Genomic DNA, 17,290 nt, shown 5'->3' with positions numbered 1-17,290 from the left:
TCTACTAACCCAGACCCTAACCTAAGAGTCTACACTGTGAAAAAGAATTGTTGGTTTAACTTAAAAAAGTAAGTTACCTGGTTGCCTTAAAATTTTGAGTTCATTGAAATTAAAAAAAATTAAGTTAATACAATGAAGGCGATTGGTTTAATCAACAGAAACTCAAAATATTATGTTATCTGAACTACATTATTGTCTAAGTTGATTTGACAAAAGAAACAATGTTATAACAAATCATGAATATAATTTTTTACAGTGTATAACTAAAATACTCTAATAAGAGAGATAACATGTAGTTGCAAAGTTATTTATAGTTAGTAGTATATCTAAAGTGGACTATCGAAATAAAGTGTAATCGAAGGTATTTAAAGATATTTATTTCAGGGAACAGTCAGAAACAACATTTTCCTAACTGAATGGGAACGTTAGCAAAATGCTCTTAGAATATATTTTGTTTGCTGAAGTTCAGCATGTGTCTGTGTTCATATTACAGTTTTAAACTATGTTGCAAAACATAAATGCATGTTTACAAATGGCACTCAAAGAGCACATCTTACTCCTTCTAAAAGTAATTTCTGGGGCATTCGAAGGCACTCATTTTAATGAATTACTGCTACCTAGTGGAAGAAATAGACTACTGCATGGTCACCGTGATTTTGCAAAGCAAGACATGTTCTTGGATCAGCATATTTTGTTGATCCTGGAACAACATTCCTGTCTGAAAACATACTTCTAATCATATCCCTACACCTAAACCTAACCCTACCCATAAGTTATCCCTAAAATCCGATAGATGAACAACACTGATGTAGAAGCACCTAAACCGGAAGCACTGTCCGGCGGAAGCAAGTTATTTGAATGTATAAAGTTTTAAATATGGATATTTTTCTTACAAAAAAGCATCGGTTTGCTTCAGAATGTCTTTATTATCCCCCTGGAGTCGTATGGATTACTTTTTTTATGGATAGATGCATTATTTTTGGCTTCAAAACACGGCCCCCCATTCACAACTATTATAAACCTTGGAGGACTAAGGACATTTTTAAATATATCTCCAGTTGTGTTCGTCTGAAAGAAGATAATCATATACACCTAGGATGGCATGAGGGTGAGTAAATCATGGGATAACTTTAATTTTTGGGTGAACTATCCCTTTAAGTTGTTCCTTACTAAAGGCACTTTATTACACTCCCAACATAATGCTTAGCTCTGGGAGAACACTTCATGCTCTGCTTCATCTGCAGAAAGTAAAACCGTAACAAACCCAACCCATTGTCAGACTATTCACTGTGTTTTAACAACCACATACAAAGAGAGAAATGTTTTCTCTGTAACAAGCGTGGGACAGAAAGACACCAGCACCGCTCTGGAGAGTCCACTGTGTTCTTCAGCTGTAGCTGCAGGCATCAGTGTAAGGAACAGATGTGATGCTCCAGGGGAGGAGAGAATGACAGAGAAAGAAGATCTGAGCTGTGTTTTGTGTATATTGCACCATGTCTGTGCACATTTTAAGTCTGAGAGTATAGTTATTTGCCTATATAGCTGATTTATGGGAACAACTGGTGTGTGTGCAAAGTACAGCATGATTGTGATTTTGTGTGTGTGTCCAAAGATGATACCTTGTATTAGAAAATAATTTGTTTGATAGCTGCTCCTGTTACAAATACTATATATATGTGACCCTTGACCACAAAACCAGTCATAAGTCACATGGGTATATTTGTAGCAATAGCTAACAATGCATTGTATGGGTCAAAAATTATTGATTTTTCTTTTATGCCAAAAATCATTAGGATATTAAGTAAAGATCATGTTCCATGAAGATATTTTGTAAACTTCCTACTGTAAATATATAAAAAATGTATTTTTGTGAATGGATATGCATTGCTAAAGACTTCATTTGGACAACTTTAAAGGCGATTTTCAATATTTTGATTTTTTTGTATCCTCAGATTCCAGATCTTCAAATAGTTGTATCTCAGCCAAAATATTGTCCTAACAAACCATACACCAATGGAAAGCTAGTTTATTCAGCTTTCAGAATAAATCTCAATTTAAAAAAATGGACTCTTATGACTGGTTTTGTGGTCCAGGGTCACACACACACACACACACACACACACACACACACACACACACACACACACACACATATATGAAGACTTCGGATGCAAAAGCCTCTAAGTGCCATCTGAAACTTTCTTCTAAAATGATCATTTTTATCAGGCTCTTATGTTTATGTTCAGTTATTTCACTTTAATGTCAATGAAAAGGACCTACGCATTGCCATTAAAGAGAAATTACTGAACTTAAACATAGGAGCCTGATAAAAACACTCATTTTGCACTTGAGAAGCTTTTGCATCTTAAGTCATACAGTATATATTCATAGCCTATATACATCATATCCTTATTCTGTGACAACGTATTTACATTATGTGATGTTTTTTAAGTTATTGTACATTTTGGGACTTTTTTCTTTAGAAAACAAAAAGTTTTTATCTACAAAGTCGAATGGAATGCAAAGACTTTGAAGCTCGATATCTCAAAAAATGCTCAGAATGCAGATACAACCTTATATTTCCAAGGTGGCGAAATATATATATACTGGAATTTCAAAGCAGAAAAATGATGATTTCACTATACTTGGTTAAAACATGATTAAGATGATCAGGTTAATGCAGTTTAGATGGCAGAACAGCAACATCACTGCTTAATTTTATATGTAATATTTACTCAAAACTTTCATCGAAATGTAAAAAAAAAACATTCACGAAATTACTGTATAAGCCCTTGAAGTGACTAACATGTATTATGTAGCTATTATTATTATTAGTATTATTAACCTATGTTTTATGTATTTGTCATTTGTTCAATGCTTTCAAACTTGTTTTCTCCTTTAGAACATGTTTTCCTTCTCTTTAAAATGAAAATGTTTAAAATAAAGTCTAAGTCTATTTATTTATTTATTTTTATAAATATTCTTTTGGTGTTTGCTCCATGCAAGGATTACAACCATAGTCTGAAACAGAGTGACCGCCCTCTAGTGAGACAAAGAGAGATCATAAACTTTCCAGGTCAAAAGCGGTTTCCTCGCAATATCCCAGGGCAAACGACCAAATTCGCTTTTACTCCCAAATTATAGCTGGAGTTAATGATAGGTTTGCTGCGGTCTCGCAGATGGCGCCTCCTCCGTCCCTGCCTCTGTCGAATGGAAGTAATCAGCGCTTCAGAATTTGCATTGACTGACGTCTGGTTAGTGAAGGGCGGAGTCCGGAGCGATGACACGTCAGAAGGCAGCAGAGACAGTCACGTCTCTCTTTATAGGTGTGAAGAGAGAGCGACGCAATTCCTCAGCCTCGCTCTGCTGAAAGCATCTCCTCATTGCGCTGAGGAGCGGATAGTGTTTACTGCCGCCGACTGAAAGCATGAGAATTTCAATGTTAGTTTCTCTCATCAGGCCGACCGGGCCGATTATTGTGGGCATCTCTCTGGGATTCACCCTGAGCCTTCTGAGCGTCACCTGGGTGAATGAGTCCTGCGACTCTGACTGGATGGGAGCCGCCGACGAGATGCTCATAGGGCAGCCTGGGAGCTCGAAAGGGGCCCGTAAACCTAGTTCGATATCCACTGGCACAACTGACAACGGAAATGTCGAGGAGGACTTTGAGCCCAGAATAGTGCCTTATAACAAGCCTGCTCAGGAAGGTCCTCCAAAAAAAGTTTTCAGGTAGGTGTATCTCCACCAGTGAAGTGCCCATCCTGAATGCATTCTGTTCGGACTATTTAAAGCATGCATGAAAGGTAGTAAGTAATTTAAAAAAGGAACTTATGATTCTGATAGAAACACTTTTTTTTTTTTTTTATTAGGCCTATTAAAATAAAACAGCATTTATTCTCGTTGTGAGAATTTTTTTTGCAAAGGGTTTACTGCTAAACTAAAGATACCTGTCTTTTATGCACATTTGTGAAGGGGGAAACTGGACTAGGACGCTGGCTATTTATAGAGCAAAGGCTCCTGATCTTGCCCCTTGACCTCTCGAAGCTGATGCGGCCTAATGATGTCATCAGGTCACATAAAGCGTGCTGTCAGTCACGGATAATCTGAACTACAATGACAGCCTCAACGGGTCAACATTGGTGTCTTTAAAGACACACGTAAACATCACATCCATAATGAGGTCTTTATTGAACACATTTTTTTTTTTTTTTTTTACTAGTTTAATATGGTAACTAGTTTCTGCTAAAATGACTAATACTGTTAAAACACAATAAAGTGTTATTAGTAAATAGTTAAGAAGCTTTAATAGTATGTATTGTTGTATTTACAGTGGTTGCTAATAAAGTTATATATAAAGTCTTATTTTAGTTACTTCAAGAGTAACATTTTGTTTAAAGGATTATTTCACTTCAGAATTAAAATTTCCTGATAATTTACTCACCTCCATGTCATCCCAGATGTTTATGTCTTTCTTTCTTCAGTTGAAAAGAAATTGAGGTTTTTGAGGAAAACATTCAAGGATTTTTCTCCATATAGTGGACTTCACTGGGGTTCAATGGGTTGAAGGTCCAAATGTCAGTTTCAGTGCAGCTTCAAAGAGCTCTACATGATCCCAGACGAGGAATAAGAGTCTTATCTAGAGAAACGATTGGTCATTTTTTACAAAAAAATACAAATTTATATACTTTTTAACCACAAATGCTCCTCTTGCACTGCTCTGCGATGCGGCACGCATTACGTAATCACGTTGGAAAGGTCACGCGTGACGTAGGCGGAAGTACTTCTCCTCCAACTTCAAAATCATCTGATATCGTTGTTTTACCTTTTTTTTGTAAAGGGCGTTTTGCTTAGTCTTTGCACGTTCACTTTGTAAACACTGGATCTGTACTTTCGCCTATGCCATGCGTGACCTTTCCAATGTGATTACGTAATTTGTGGTTAAAAAGTATACTAAATTTTATTTTTTTTAGAAAATGACTGATCGTTTCGCTAGATAAGACTCTTATTCCTCGTCTGGGATCATGTAGAGCTCTTTGAAGCTGCACTGAAACTGCAGTTTGTACCTTCAACCCGTTGAACCCCAGTGAAGTCCACTATATGGAGAAAAATCCTCAAATGTTTTCCTCAAAAACCTTATTTTCAACTGAAGAAAGAAAGACATGAACATCTTGGATGACATGGAGGTGAGTAAATTATCAGGAAATTTTCATTCAGAAGTGAACTAATCCTTTAAGGGATTTTCTGGTTAAAATTTAGTATTATACACAGTTAAGTACTGTATATAGTTTAAACGAACATTTCGGTCCTCTGATAGATGTACAAGTGTTTGAACGTGAATATATCAGGTAGGATGGCATCTACATCCATCCATCCTTTTTCCAAACTGCCTGTTCTATGTAGGGTCGTGGGAATATCCCAGCATCTCGGCTCATAGGCAAGGAAACAGCCTGGACGGATGGCCAGTCCATCACAGGGACATGGCATCTGCAGTTTGAGAAGTTTTTGTGTGAAAAAATTCTCGAAAGGATTTTTTTCACCAATCTTTTCACCCATTTTACTATCAACATTTGTTGTCAAATGATTATTCTTAAGAGAGTTTAAACAATCTGTAATTACTTTATTTAATAATTCATTATTTAAACACCTTTTTTGAAATAATATTTCAACACTAACCATTGTTGTACTATTGTAAGGGATTTTCCCTATTCATTTGTCACATTCTGCATGTTTTATTTCTGTTAGCTATCAAAACATTTGAACTTTTTAAAATAAAATTCTGTTGATATTAGGGGTGTAACGGTACATGTCACGGTTCGGTACGGACCTCAGTTTTGGGTTCACGGTTTGGTACAATAGGAAAAATGGACACACTTTAGTTCAGGGTCCAATTCTCACTATTAACTTCTGCCTCAATAAACCGCTAATTACTGCTTATTAATAGTTAGTAAGGTAGTTGTTAAGTTTAGGTATTGGGTAGGATTATGGGATGTAGAATGTAGAAAGGCATTAATATCTGCTTTATAAGTACTAATAAACAGCCATTATCTTAGTAATACGCCTGCTAATAAGCAACTAGTTAATAGTGAAAATTGGACCCTAAACTAAAGTGTTACCGGACAAAGGAACAAATCCACAATGCTTTCTTTTCATTTATTTTGAACTGACAGTAATGCAAATCACAGTTTGTTTCACCTAGCGTCATTTAGTCCCCTAGTTGGTACAGTACAGCCTCCTATAGTGTAGTAAGCACTAAGCAGGGCTTTTTGCAGGGCGGATAGGTATTTTGTTACAATCAGCTACAAAACTGAAAAGCATCTTGTGTTATAAAAGTACAAAATAAATAGAATAATGAAAAATTAAACTTGTGCATTAGGAATGTTACAGTTTTCTATATATAAACTATATTTAAACATAGTAAGTGAGCCTTTCAAAGTATAATCCTTTGTCCATGAGCGCAGAAAGACGCATTTGACGCGTGCGCACTATCTAGTGGACTTTGTTTTCAAGCGTTCAAGTCATTCACGTATACTGTTCTTCTTCTGCTCCTTTTCCTGTTGTGGCAGTTAGCAAACAGCGTTACATTACCGCACGCGCCCCCTTCTGGATTGGAGCGTGGATTGTCCGTGACTGACTATATTCGTCGTCTAACTGCATGAACCGAACCGTGATGTCTGTATCGCACGGTTTGGGACGAATACATGTACGGTACACCCCTAGTTGATATCATCTTGTGGTATGACATAAGATCATATGGTCTGACATTCAAAATAATGATCAAAGCGTGTTTTCAACAATACAAACTTGCGTGTGTACTGCACCAGAACCACAGAACCAGAACCAGAAAGGAATAGTTCACCCAAAATGAAAATTCTGTCATTATTTACTGTACTTAACTTACCCATATGTCATCCCAAACCAAACCCGTATGCTGTTATTTAGTTGTTGTTGTTTTTCTTTTATGTAAAACAGTGTTGCATAATGAGCACGTCTCCATGTTTTTTAAGCTTACAATGAAGTCACACAATACCTTTGCGTAAGGAACAATTAAAATTTAATCATTCTTGACTTATAATCTTTCCCTCCACCAAGGTTGTGAAATCTCATTTGCATTCACATTCAGATTCATTGATGGCAAAACATCTTAATTTCTCATGTGTGTCTTAACTGAACGTGACGTGCTAGTTCAAATGTGTGGAGTGAAGAAGGAAGAATATTCTTTGAATAACTAAATTTTCCTCACACAAAGCTATACATCCTATGTTTTTAGATTTTGGATGGTCTTTTTTTCTATTAACTGTCATTATATATGGAAAGAGTTGCATGAGTGTTATTCAGAAAATTATTTTGTGTTTCATGGCGAAAAAAAAAATGGCAGCAGACAAGTTTGGATTGACATGTAAATAATGACCCAGCTGCTGCCTATTTTTATGTTATAAATGGTTGGGTTGGTTTATTTGACCAACTGACACAGCAAACCCAGCTGTGCTTGTGAGTTCCTAATGTAACCATGCTCTGATTCCGTAATTTATCCTTTATCTTTTTCTTTTTAGATCCAAGTATGCCAGCACAGAGCTTGGAATTCGTGAACGTCTCTTTGTTTCAGTATTTACCTCCAAAGCCACCATGAACACGTTAGCCGTGGCCATCAACCGGACCCTCAACCACCACCTGGACGGCCGGCTCATCTTCTTTACAGGCACTCGCAATCGTAAAGTCCCTAATGGAATGTTTGTGGTCGCCCACGGTGATGAGCGTCCAGTCCCAAACATGTACCAGTCTGTCCGATACCTTCTAGAGCATCACATTGCTGAGTATGATTGGTTCTACCTTGTCCAGGATGATACCTATACCCAGCCTGAAAGGCTGAAGACTTTAGTAAGCCACCTGAGCATGGGCCTTCAGCTTTACATGGGCCGTCCAGGAGAGTTCATTGGGGGTGAAACCCAGGGGAGGTACTGTCACAGTGGACCAGGATTTCTACTATCCCGTGCACTACTTCTGAAGCTCCAGCCTTTCTTGGAGCAATGCAGGACTGACATCATAAGTGTCAGACCTGATGAGTGGCTCGGTCGCTGCATCATTGATTATGTAGGCATGAGCTGTGTGGAGGAATATGAGGTAAGAGCTAATGATTAACTGTAGCATTTAAAATGAAAATCTGTCATCATTTACTCACCCTCATGTCTTTCCAAACTCGAATGGCTTCCCTAGTAAAAAAAAAAAAAAACCTAAAAAACTTTGTGCTAAGTATACTACAAATACATTTACATGCTAAATAAAAATACCCTGCAATTGTACTTTTGGTATGTAAACTGGTATACTTAAAGTCTGCTAAATAACAACTAATTTTGTACTTAATGCACTTTAATTGCAGAAGTAGTGCTGAGATCAACTAAAGATACACTAAAGTATATTTGATTGTACTAAAGTGGCTCTATTGCGGGTATACTTTAGGTACACTTTAAATATCTTGCATTTAAAGACTGATATTATACAAAGATCATACAATCCTTATTAATAGTGATATTAAAACACTTTTTAGGCTTAATATTAAGAAAGTGTGCATTGTGCAATAAAGAAATAATTATATTATAAGTCAGTAATTCTTAAGTGATATGTCAATAAATATGTTAATGGATTTGAAGTATGCTTAGTATGAAATAAATGTATTTTAAATAGATGTTGGTATAGTTTTCTTCTGTAGAACACAAAGGCAGATCTTTGAAGAATATTATATTTAATATTATATATTTATATTGTTTTTATCCATATTGTGGACAGTGTTGTCCAGATTGAAGTTTCATTCCACAGAAGAAAGAAAGCCAAACAAGGTTGTAACAACCAGCAATATTTTAGTATCAGACTGAGATGCTATTATAATTTTTATTCATATTTTGAATTACTTGATATTTTTTAATTAAAGTGTTTGTCATTTTGTTGTGTTTTTGTCATTTTCGTCTATATATATATATATATATTGTCTATATAGCTTTTATTTAAGTTTTAGTTTTAATTATTTTAGTACATCAAGTTAAACTAAATTAAAATGAGGAATGTTGCCTTGGGAACTAGCTGGAAAAAATTTATTTTATTTCATTTCAGTTAAAGGGGACCTATATTGCCCCTTTCACAAGATGTAATATAAGTCTCTGGTGTCCCCAGAATGTGTTTGTGAAGTTTCAGCTCAATATACCCCACAGATCATTTATTATAGCTTGTCAAATTTGCTCCTATTTGGGTGTGAGCAAAAACACACCGTTTTTGTGTGTCCCTTTAAATGCAAATGAGCTGCTGCTCCCCACCCCCTTTCCAGAAGAGGGCGGAGCTTTAACAGCTCACGCTTAGAATACTCAACAACAACAAAGCTGGAGAATCTCACGCAGCCAAAATGAGAATTGTCAGTAACGGTGTTCAGCCTTACATTGATCAAACCGGAGTCGACACTGATGGAGAGACTCAGGAAGAAGTTACAACTTTTAGAATGAAACTGGACGTTTCTGAATGGTTAGTGGATATATTTATGTAGTTGCTGTGGAGTTGATTCAACTCATCGACTAGCATGTGCCGTCATGTTAATTTTTTGTGCAAATCCAGCGTTGAATTGACCCTCGTTTGTGAAGCAGTCCGGTGTAAAATGACGACATGGCAACAACACTCTACTACAACAACTCTTCCTCTTCTGTAAAGCAGCTCAACATGGCCTCACCCCCTTTGTTGCGTGTTCTCGGGGGCGGGGTTTATGTAAATTTTGGGGTTAGTGATGTCACTAACCCGGGAAGAAGCTCGTTGTAGTCCCTACCAGCCGTTTGTTGTAGTCCTTAAACAGAGAATTCTTTAAAAGAAAATATCTCCCTTTGCATTGAACTTTGAGCGCTGTAACTTTGCAGATGTTGTTTCTGCTCAAACAGCAACATTACACACTAGCTAAAGTTAAAAAAGTGAAATCATAATCAACCACACCTTTAATGTTTATTTTATTTCAAGTACCAAAATGTTTTTTTATGGTTTTAGTTTAAGTTAACTATAATAACCCTGGTAACAACATGAGGGTGAGCAAATGATGACAGAATTTTATTTTTTGGATGAACCATGCCTTTAAGTACAAAAATGCTATCCAGAGCAAAGCAATCAAAATTGCATTCTCTGTTTATTTTCCATCAACTTTCCATTTCATTAACTTTGTTTCTGTTTTGTTCTTTCTTATCACACATTTTAACGAAATGCACTAAATCTCACGACAGCATCTGCTCCTTCCTTGTAATCACTAAGGCAGTTACATTTCTCACATCATGAGATTCCAATTAGTCTCAAGCTAAAATAGTATCTATCCCAGGGCAAATGTGGCTGAGAGAGCTGTGTGCCAAAATGAACTGGAGGAAGGGAGGCTCAGAGCCTGAACTATGTACAGATCATCCTGGCAAATTCTAAAAACAGGCCTGTGTTGATAAAGTAGACTTTTCATGTAGCTGGTTTCCCTTAGTTGGCAATGTTTATGCTGGTCACAAATGACTACATTTTTCACCTAGGGTCTCTAGTTTCGACAGGAAACCACATTACCCAAGGGCCCATGCTTTATTGAGAGGGTGCGCTGTTATATATTGAGAGGCTCAATGCAACAGGGAGGCCAAATATTCAATAGTTCACAGTATTTTTTCAAATTCTGAGGCAGGTACATTGATATACTCAAACAAGCTCACAGTCATGTGAAAATGTTCTGCATATGTTCAAAACAGTATAGAACATTATATATATTAAGTGTGATAAGCAATGGTTTGTGAGTTGGTGTGTTAAATGGGATTGGACATGGGTGCTGGCTGCTGGCTCCTTAGTGGATTATGCCCATTTCAATGCTTTGGCATAGAGGTGAAGGAAGAATTTCGCACACTTAATAGCCTGATCTGATTGGATTCAGGTTTCTGCATGACTTACACTAATGTTCAAAAGTTTAGGGGTCAGTAAGATTTTCTTTAATGCTTTTATTCAGCAAAGATGCATTAAATTGATCAAAAGTGACAGTAAAGATCTGTTAAAAGTACCATATTTATAAATAAAATGCACTTATATTTCAAATAAATGCCGTTCTTTTGAGCATATTAAAAAGGATCATGTGACACTGAAGACTGGAGTAATGATGCTGAAAATTTAGCTTTGCCATCACAGGAATAAATTACTTTTTAAAATATATTAAAATAGAAAAGTTATTTTAAATTGTAATAATGTTTAATGATATTACTGTTTTTAGTCAACATAAGGGGCTTCTTTTTAAAAACATTAAAAAATCTTACTGACCCCAAACTTTTGAATGGTACTCTCCAAAAAATGCTGGGTTAAAAACAACCCAAGTTGGGTTGAAAATGGACAAACTCAGCGATTGGGTTGTTTTAACCCAGCAGTTGGGTTAAATGTTTGTTAAATGTATTTTCCAACCTATTTTGGGTTCATTTTAAGCCAGCTATAGTAATTTCTAAACAATAGTTGAGTTAAATAAAACTACCCAGCAGGTTGGGCAAACATTTAACCCAACTGCTGGGTTAAAACAACCCAGTCGCTGGGTTTGTCCATTTTCAACCCAACTTGGGTTGTTTTTAACCCAGCATAAGAGTGTAGTGTAGATACTCTGAACCACATGTCTCATGCAAAATTCATCTGAAAACTTTAAATAAATTGGAAGTTAATGAAAAATCATTGTAGATTCAGAGTAATTGAGAGAATTGAATCACATTATTGCATAAAAAAAAATATATATAAATATTTCATATTTGTAGACTAATTGCTGGAAGGTGCAAATCAATTAGTGGTTTAAATTTCATTGTTGGAAGCACATGATCACATGACCCCCTGTCAAGAAAATTTCAGATAAAGCAAGATAAAGCTAAATGATTATCACTGTAAAAAATGTGTATGAACATTAAAATCAAATTTGGAAAGGTTCACATTGAGGGGCAACATATCATTATACTGGGTTTAGGACAGTCTAGTTGTTCAAGTTTGGACCTGTTGAACAATGACGTAAAAGCAGTGACCTGACCATAAATCATCAGTAATCCACACAGTCCTGAACATGCTGTTTGGATCCAACATAAAACAAGTGAGTTTCCAGACACGAAGATTACTTGAATGGAATGATGTACTTCTTCTGCTGCTGATCCACAAAATAAATGACTTCCTGTTCTCGGCAGGCCAGCTGCAGACCTGCTGAGATGTGTGCAGTTAATTAGCATGGTTACAACAAGACATTAAACAGATTTACTGCAAATTGCAAGGGTCTGCTGACTAGAGCTGACCAGAATTAACCTAGAGGTGCCATCCATGCAACTACGACCACATTCTTGTTATTGTGCCAAATGCTGAGGCATTGTTAATATATTTGTATACAATGTAATATTCTGATCTAATTTCAATCTTGCTTTACCTTAGGGGCTGAATTATAATTATTTTACAATGGAAAACAATGTGGACCTTCCCAGAGTGGGGAATGATGGATTCCAGAAGGCTCTCACTGTTCATCCAGTGACCAGTGCAGAACTTATGTATCGTCTGCACAAACATTTCACAGAAATAGAACTGCAGAGGACCTATGAGGAGATTGAAAAACTGCAGGTTAGATTGTGCTGTATTCTTTATATATATATATATATATATATATATATATATATATGCATGCATTTGTTAAGTTGTATATATATTTTTGCCCTAAAGCAATGTTTCTCAACTCCAGTCCTCAGGACCCACCTACCAGAATGTTTTAGATGTCTCCTTATTCAACAAACTAAAAAGCTGATGAGTCTAATCAGGTGTTTAATTAGTGAGTCGCCTAGACTGGAGTTGATAAGCACTGCTGTAAAGGGTGTATATTAGTAACCTAATGCTTGGTTCAGACTACATGATATCAGCCGATTTTGGTTCGACGTAGGGTGTGGTGATTCGTAATCGTCAATGGGTGTTGAGATGCAAGAATCGATCGTTTTTATCAAGAATTGATTGTTTTTAAAAAAGATTATTGCTGGCGAATGATAGCGGAGTCTGAAATCGCCCCCTATACCCTTAAATAGGGCACTATTTGAGGGGACAGCCATTTGTAGTGGTGTCCGAAACCATAGAGGACGATATCGAGTGCACTCATTCAATAACGATAGTACAACTGATGAGAATACCCATAATGCACTTTGAGAGTCGTGTGCCGAATGAATTTCCACGTCTCGCTAGAAGATGGCGCACACAGCTGAATCATTAATCCATCCATTTTCCAAACCACGCTGGTCCAATGTGGTTACAGCGTAATATTAGGTTTAATTAAATTATTTTTTTTAAAGATTATTAAATTGTTTAATTAAAGTTTATACATAGTTCCCATGACAGAGTTCAAGATAAATATTTTCTTCTTACGGCGGGAGCTGCCAGTTTGTTAAGTTTCAGATGATTATTAAACAGCAAGCATAAACTATGTACTACTCAGTGTTCGAATTCACTCACTCGTTTTCATTCACTCCTTCAAGTGGACTATATTAGAGGACTAATGTAGGGAATAGTGAATGAGGGTATAGGGGGCGATTTCGAACACAGCAATTGTTTGTTTACTCTCTTGTTTCTCTTGTTCTGCCTTCTCGATGACATCTCGTAACGTGTAATCTGACATGTCTACAAAAATATCAAAATATTGTGCAGTCTGAACCTGGCATAAGGTATTATCCCTGCTGAAAAATCAGAAAATGCTGGTCACCAGCATAAGGTATGTTTTGCATGCTGGGACCAGCATGGGATGCTGGTTTGCTGATCCCCAAGCATGGGAAGTGGGAGTGTTGGTGGACCAACTACACCAGCTCAATTTTGTTTAAGAACAGCATGTCAATGCTGGTCCACCAGCTAGACAAGCACTATACCAGCTCTAACCAGCATAAACCTGCCTGGACCAACATGCAATTCATGCTGGTTTATGCTGTATTCTTCAGCAGGGATACTATACCTTATAACACTAATATGTACCCTTAAAGGGTTAGCTCACCCAAAAATGAAATTTCTGTCATTCATTTCTCATCCTCATGTCGTCCCAAACCCGTAAGACCTTCATTCATCTTCAGAACACAAATTAAGATATTTTTTGATGAAATCCAAGGGTTTCTGTCTGTATGTGTCCATGTGACCACCTTTTGAGGTCCAGAAAGGTATTAAAGACATCGTTAAAATAGTCCATGTGACTACAGTTGTTCAACCTTAATGTTATGAAGCGACGAGAATACTTTTTGTGCGCAAAAACAAAACAAAAATAACGAGTTTATTCAACAATTTTTTCTCTTCCCTGACAGTCTCCTACGCTATTGACGTAGTAAACAGTGCAGCGCTTCCGCGTCCTATGTCAGAACGCCAGTGCAGTACTTTTTGTGCACAAAAAGTATTCTCATTGCTTCATAACATTAAGGTTGAACCACTGTAGTCACATGGGCTATTTTAACGATGTCTTTACTACCATTCTAGACCTCAAAAGGTGCAATGACATTGCTGCCTATATGTGGTTCAGAAACCCTCTGATTTCATCAAAAATATCTTAATTTGTGTTCTGAAGATGAACAAAGGTCTTACGGGTGAGTAATTAATGACAGAAATTTAAAAAAATTTAAAAACTAACCCTTTAAGGTGATAATATGAGCCCCAGTGACAAGCTGTTTCTCCCCTAAAGATACAGTGTATTGTATTTTTTTTAAGTGTAATGGCTTTTTTTTTCAACTTTTCATGCACTTTTCACCCTCAGTCTGAGATAAAGAATGTCAGTGAAGTAGCAGCGGATGGAAACAAGAGTGCTCTATGGCCTATCGGCATCACACCTCCCTTTGAACCCAAAAGCCGCTTTGAGGTACTGCGTTGGGACTACTTTACCGAAGACAACATTTTCTCCTGCGTAGACGGTGCCCCTAAATGCCAGCTCAGTGGTGCTGATCGTGATGACGTGACTGACGTCATCAAGGTTGCTGTTGAAGAGCTCAATAAAAAATACAACCCTTTTGTACAGTTGAGTGCTCCACGACTGGTGAACGGTTACAGGCGCTTGGACCAGACACGAGGGATGGAGTACACCTTGGACCTGCAGGTCCAGGCCACGACTGAGTCTGGTCACCAGAAATCTATCGCACGCCGTGTACACCTTGTGCGACCCCTCAGCCAGGTAGAGATTATCCCCATGCCTTATGTCACCGAGGCTACAAGAGTTCACGTCTTCCTGCCCCTCACTAGTTATGAGTCCCATGTAGCACTGCACTTCTTGGATCACTGTTCCACCAATTTGTTTGAGACTGGTGAGAATGCGGTTCTTAATTTCCTGTTCATCTACGAACCCGCTGAGGCCCAAAAAGTGAGTACAAATGATGTCTTCGCAGAGGTCAAGGCTAAGATCACCGCCATTGAGCGCAGATATCCTAGCGTAAAGGTGTCTTGGATCAGCATAAAGACAGAAAGTCCTGGTGTCCTGCGGATCCTGGACATTGTTTCTAGGAAGCACCCAGTGGAAACGCTCTTCCTCCTGGTCACAGCTGACACAGTACTCAACTCAGAGTTCTTGAATCGCTGCCGTATGAACACCATCAGTGGCTGGCAGGCGTTCTTTCCCATCCATTTCCAAGACTTTGACCCCAGTGTGGCTTATCCAGACCAGGTTCCCCCTGCCTCACAAGACCTGGTCCGGGAAGCGGGCCACTTTGACCGCTACACCTTTGAGGAGGCGTGTTTCTACAACTCTGACTACATGTCCACGCGTACGCGGATGTCTGGGGATTTGCAGGAGAACGAGGAGCTGCTGGAGAGCCTGGATCTTTATGACATGTTTGTGCAGTACTCAGGACTACACGTGTTCCGTGCCGTCGAGCCTGCTTTGCGCCAGGCGTACCGCAATCGGACCTGCGATCCTCGACTAAGTGAGGACGTGTTCCACCGCTGTCTCCAGAGCTCTCTGGAGAGCCATGGGTCACGTTCCCAGCTCGCCATGCTAATATTTGAACAAGAGCAGGGAAACAGCACCTGAGGAGCTTCCAAGGAAGCAACAGTGGGGTAACTGTAGACTGGCTAACCGCTAGCACTCCTTAACATCCTTCAACCAGTTCTCTAGTAAAAGCTGTTTGATTATCTCACTGAATTCAAAGTGTTCTGAAAGGAATATTTTAAGACATTTAACAAGAAATGTCTAGAGACATCTTTTCAGTGAGCACTTGACTCACAACTGTTAATGCACTACAAAAAACTTAGACTGTTCTTTCACTGTGCTTTTCTGAACAATTTTAGGATTTTGTATTGCGGCACATCTCATGTTGCTGCCTCGTTAGGATGGATTGCTTTTAATGTTGTATTCTTAAATGTTATTTACCTTACAGACTGGTGTACTTAAGCCCAACGTATACTTCAGTTTTGACACAAATGCTAGCATATGCGTACAGCCAAATTCATAGGCTGCTTCCGAAATCGCATTCTCTCTGAGTAGGTACTTATTTTGAATATTAGTATGTGTTTAGTATGAATGTAATCCGGATGTACATGTGACTTACCAGCATCAGCTGCATCACTTCAGTTGTGGCCTAGTGGTTAGAGAGTCGGACTTATAACAGGTTGCGGGTTCGAGTCTCAGTATCGGCAGGAAATGTAGGTGGGGGGAGTGAACGAACTGCGGTCTCTTCCACTCTCGTTACCCACAACTGAGGTGCCTTTGACCTAACCCCCAATCACTTCCCGGGCGCCACAGCAAAAACGGCTGCCCAATGCTCCGGGTGTGTGTTCACGGTGTGTGTGTGTGTTCAATACTCACTGCTGTGTGTGTGCACTTGGATGGGTGAAATGCAAAGCACAAATTACGAGTATGGGACACCATACTTGGCCACATGTCACTTTCACTTCACAAATCCTCTCCCGTGGCCTCATAGGATAGTAAAGTGTTCATTGTATCATCTGTGTACTTTTTGACTACTCTTTTATGAGTACTGTGAATTCATACTACTCTTGTCACATACTGTTTTTATGCGATTTCAGATGCAGCTATAGCCTGTAAAAGCACACTTCATCTGTTTATTTTATGACTATGAAACAGCAGGTTAGGGCAGTGTTGCCACCTTGTGGACAAACTAATTACTGCAACAAAAGTCAAGGCACAAGCATGCAGAGTATGCACAATTTAAACAATCTGGCTATGTACTGTACGTACAGTGTGTGCATACTATGCTGATGATGAAATTTGTCACATGCACTGTGCTCATAGTATGATTTCCCCTCCCACTCCAAACCACTTCAGCACAAACTCTGTCCCACAGCCGATTCT

The 17,290-nt window shown here is 38.1% G+C and overlaps 1 protein-coding gene across 1 annotated transcript; it reads left to right on the top strand.

The window, feature by feature from the left end:
• Positions 1-2,890: 2,890 nt before the first annotated feature.
• On the top strand, positions 2,891-17,290 carry chpfb (chondroitin polymerizing factor b). The gene is made up of 4 exons (XM_051897483.1): positions 2,891-3,729; positions 7,551-8,118; positions 12,418-12,600; positions 14,747-17,290. Exons 1-4 carry the CDS (start codon positions 3,428-3,430, stop codon positions 16,007-16,009), a joined length of 2,316 nt encoding a protein of 771 aa, XP_051753443.1. The 5' UTR covers positions 2,891-3,427; the 3' UTR covers positions 16,010-17,290.

The sequence above is a fragment of the Ctenopharyngodon idella genome, chromosome 6 (assembly GCF_019924925.1).
Source record: "Ctenopharyngodon idella isolate HZGC_01 chromosome 6, HZGC01, whole genome shotgun sequence".
NCBI classification, from domain to species: Eukaryota; Metazoa; Chordata; class Actinopteri; order Cypriniformes; family Xenocyprididae; genus Ctenopharyngodon; species Ctenopharyngodon idella.
The sequence above is the reverse complement of the archived record's forward strand: the minus strand, read 5'-3'. Positions and strand labels throughout refer to the sequence as shown.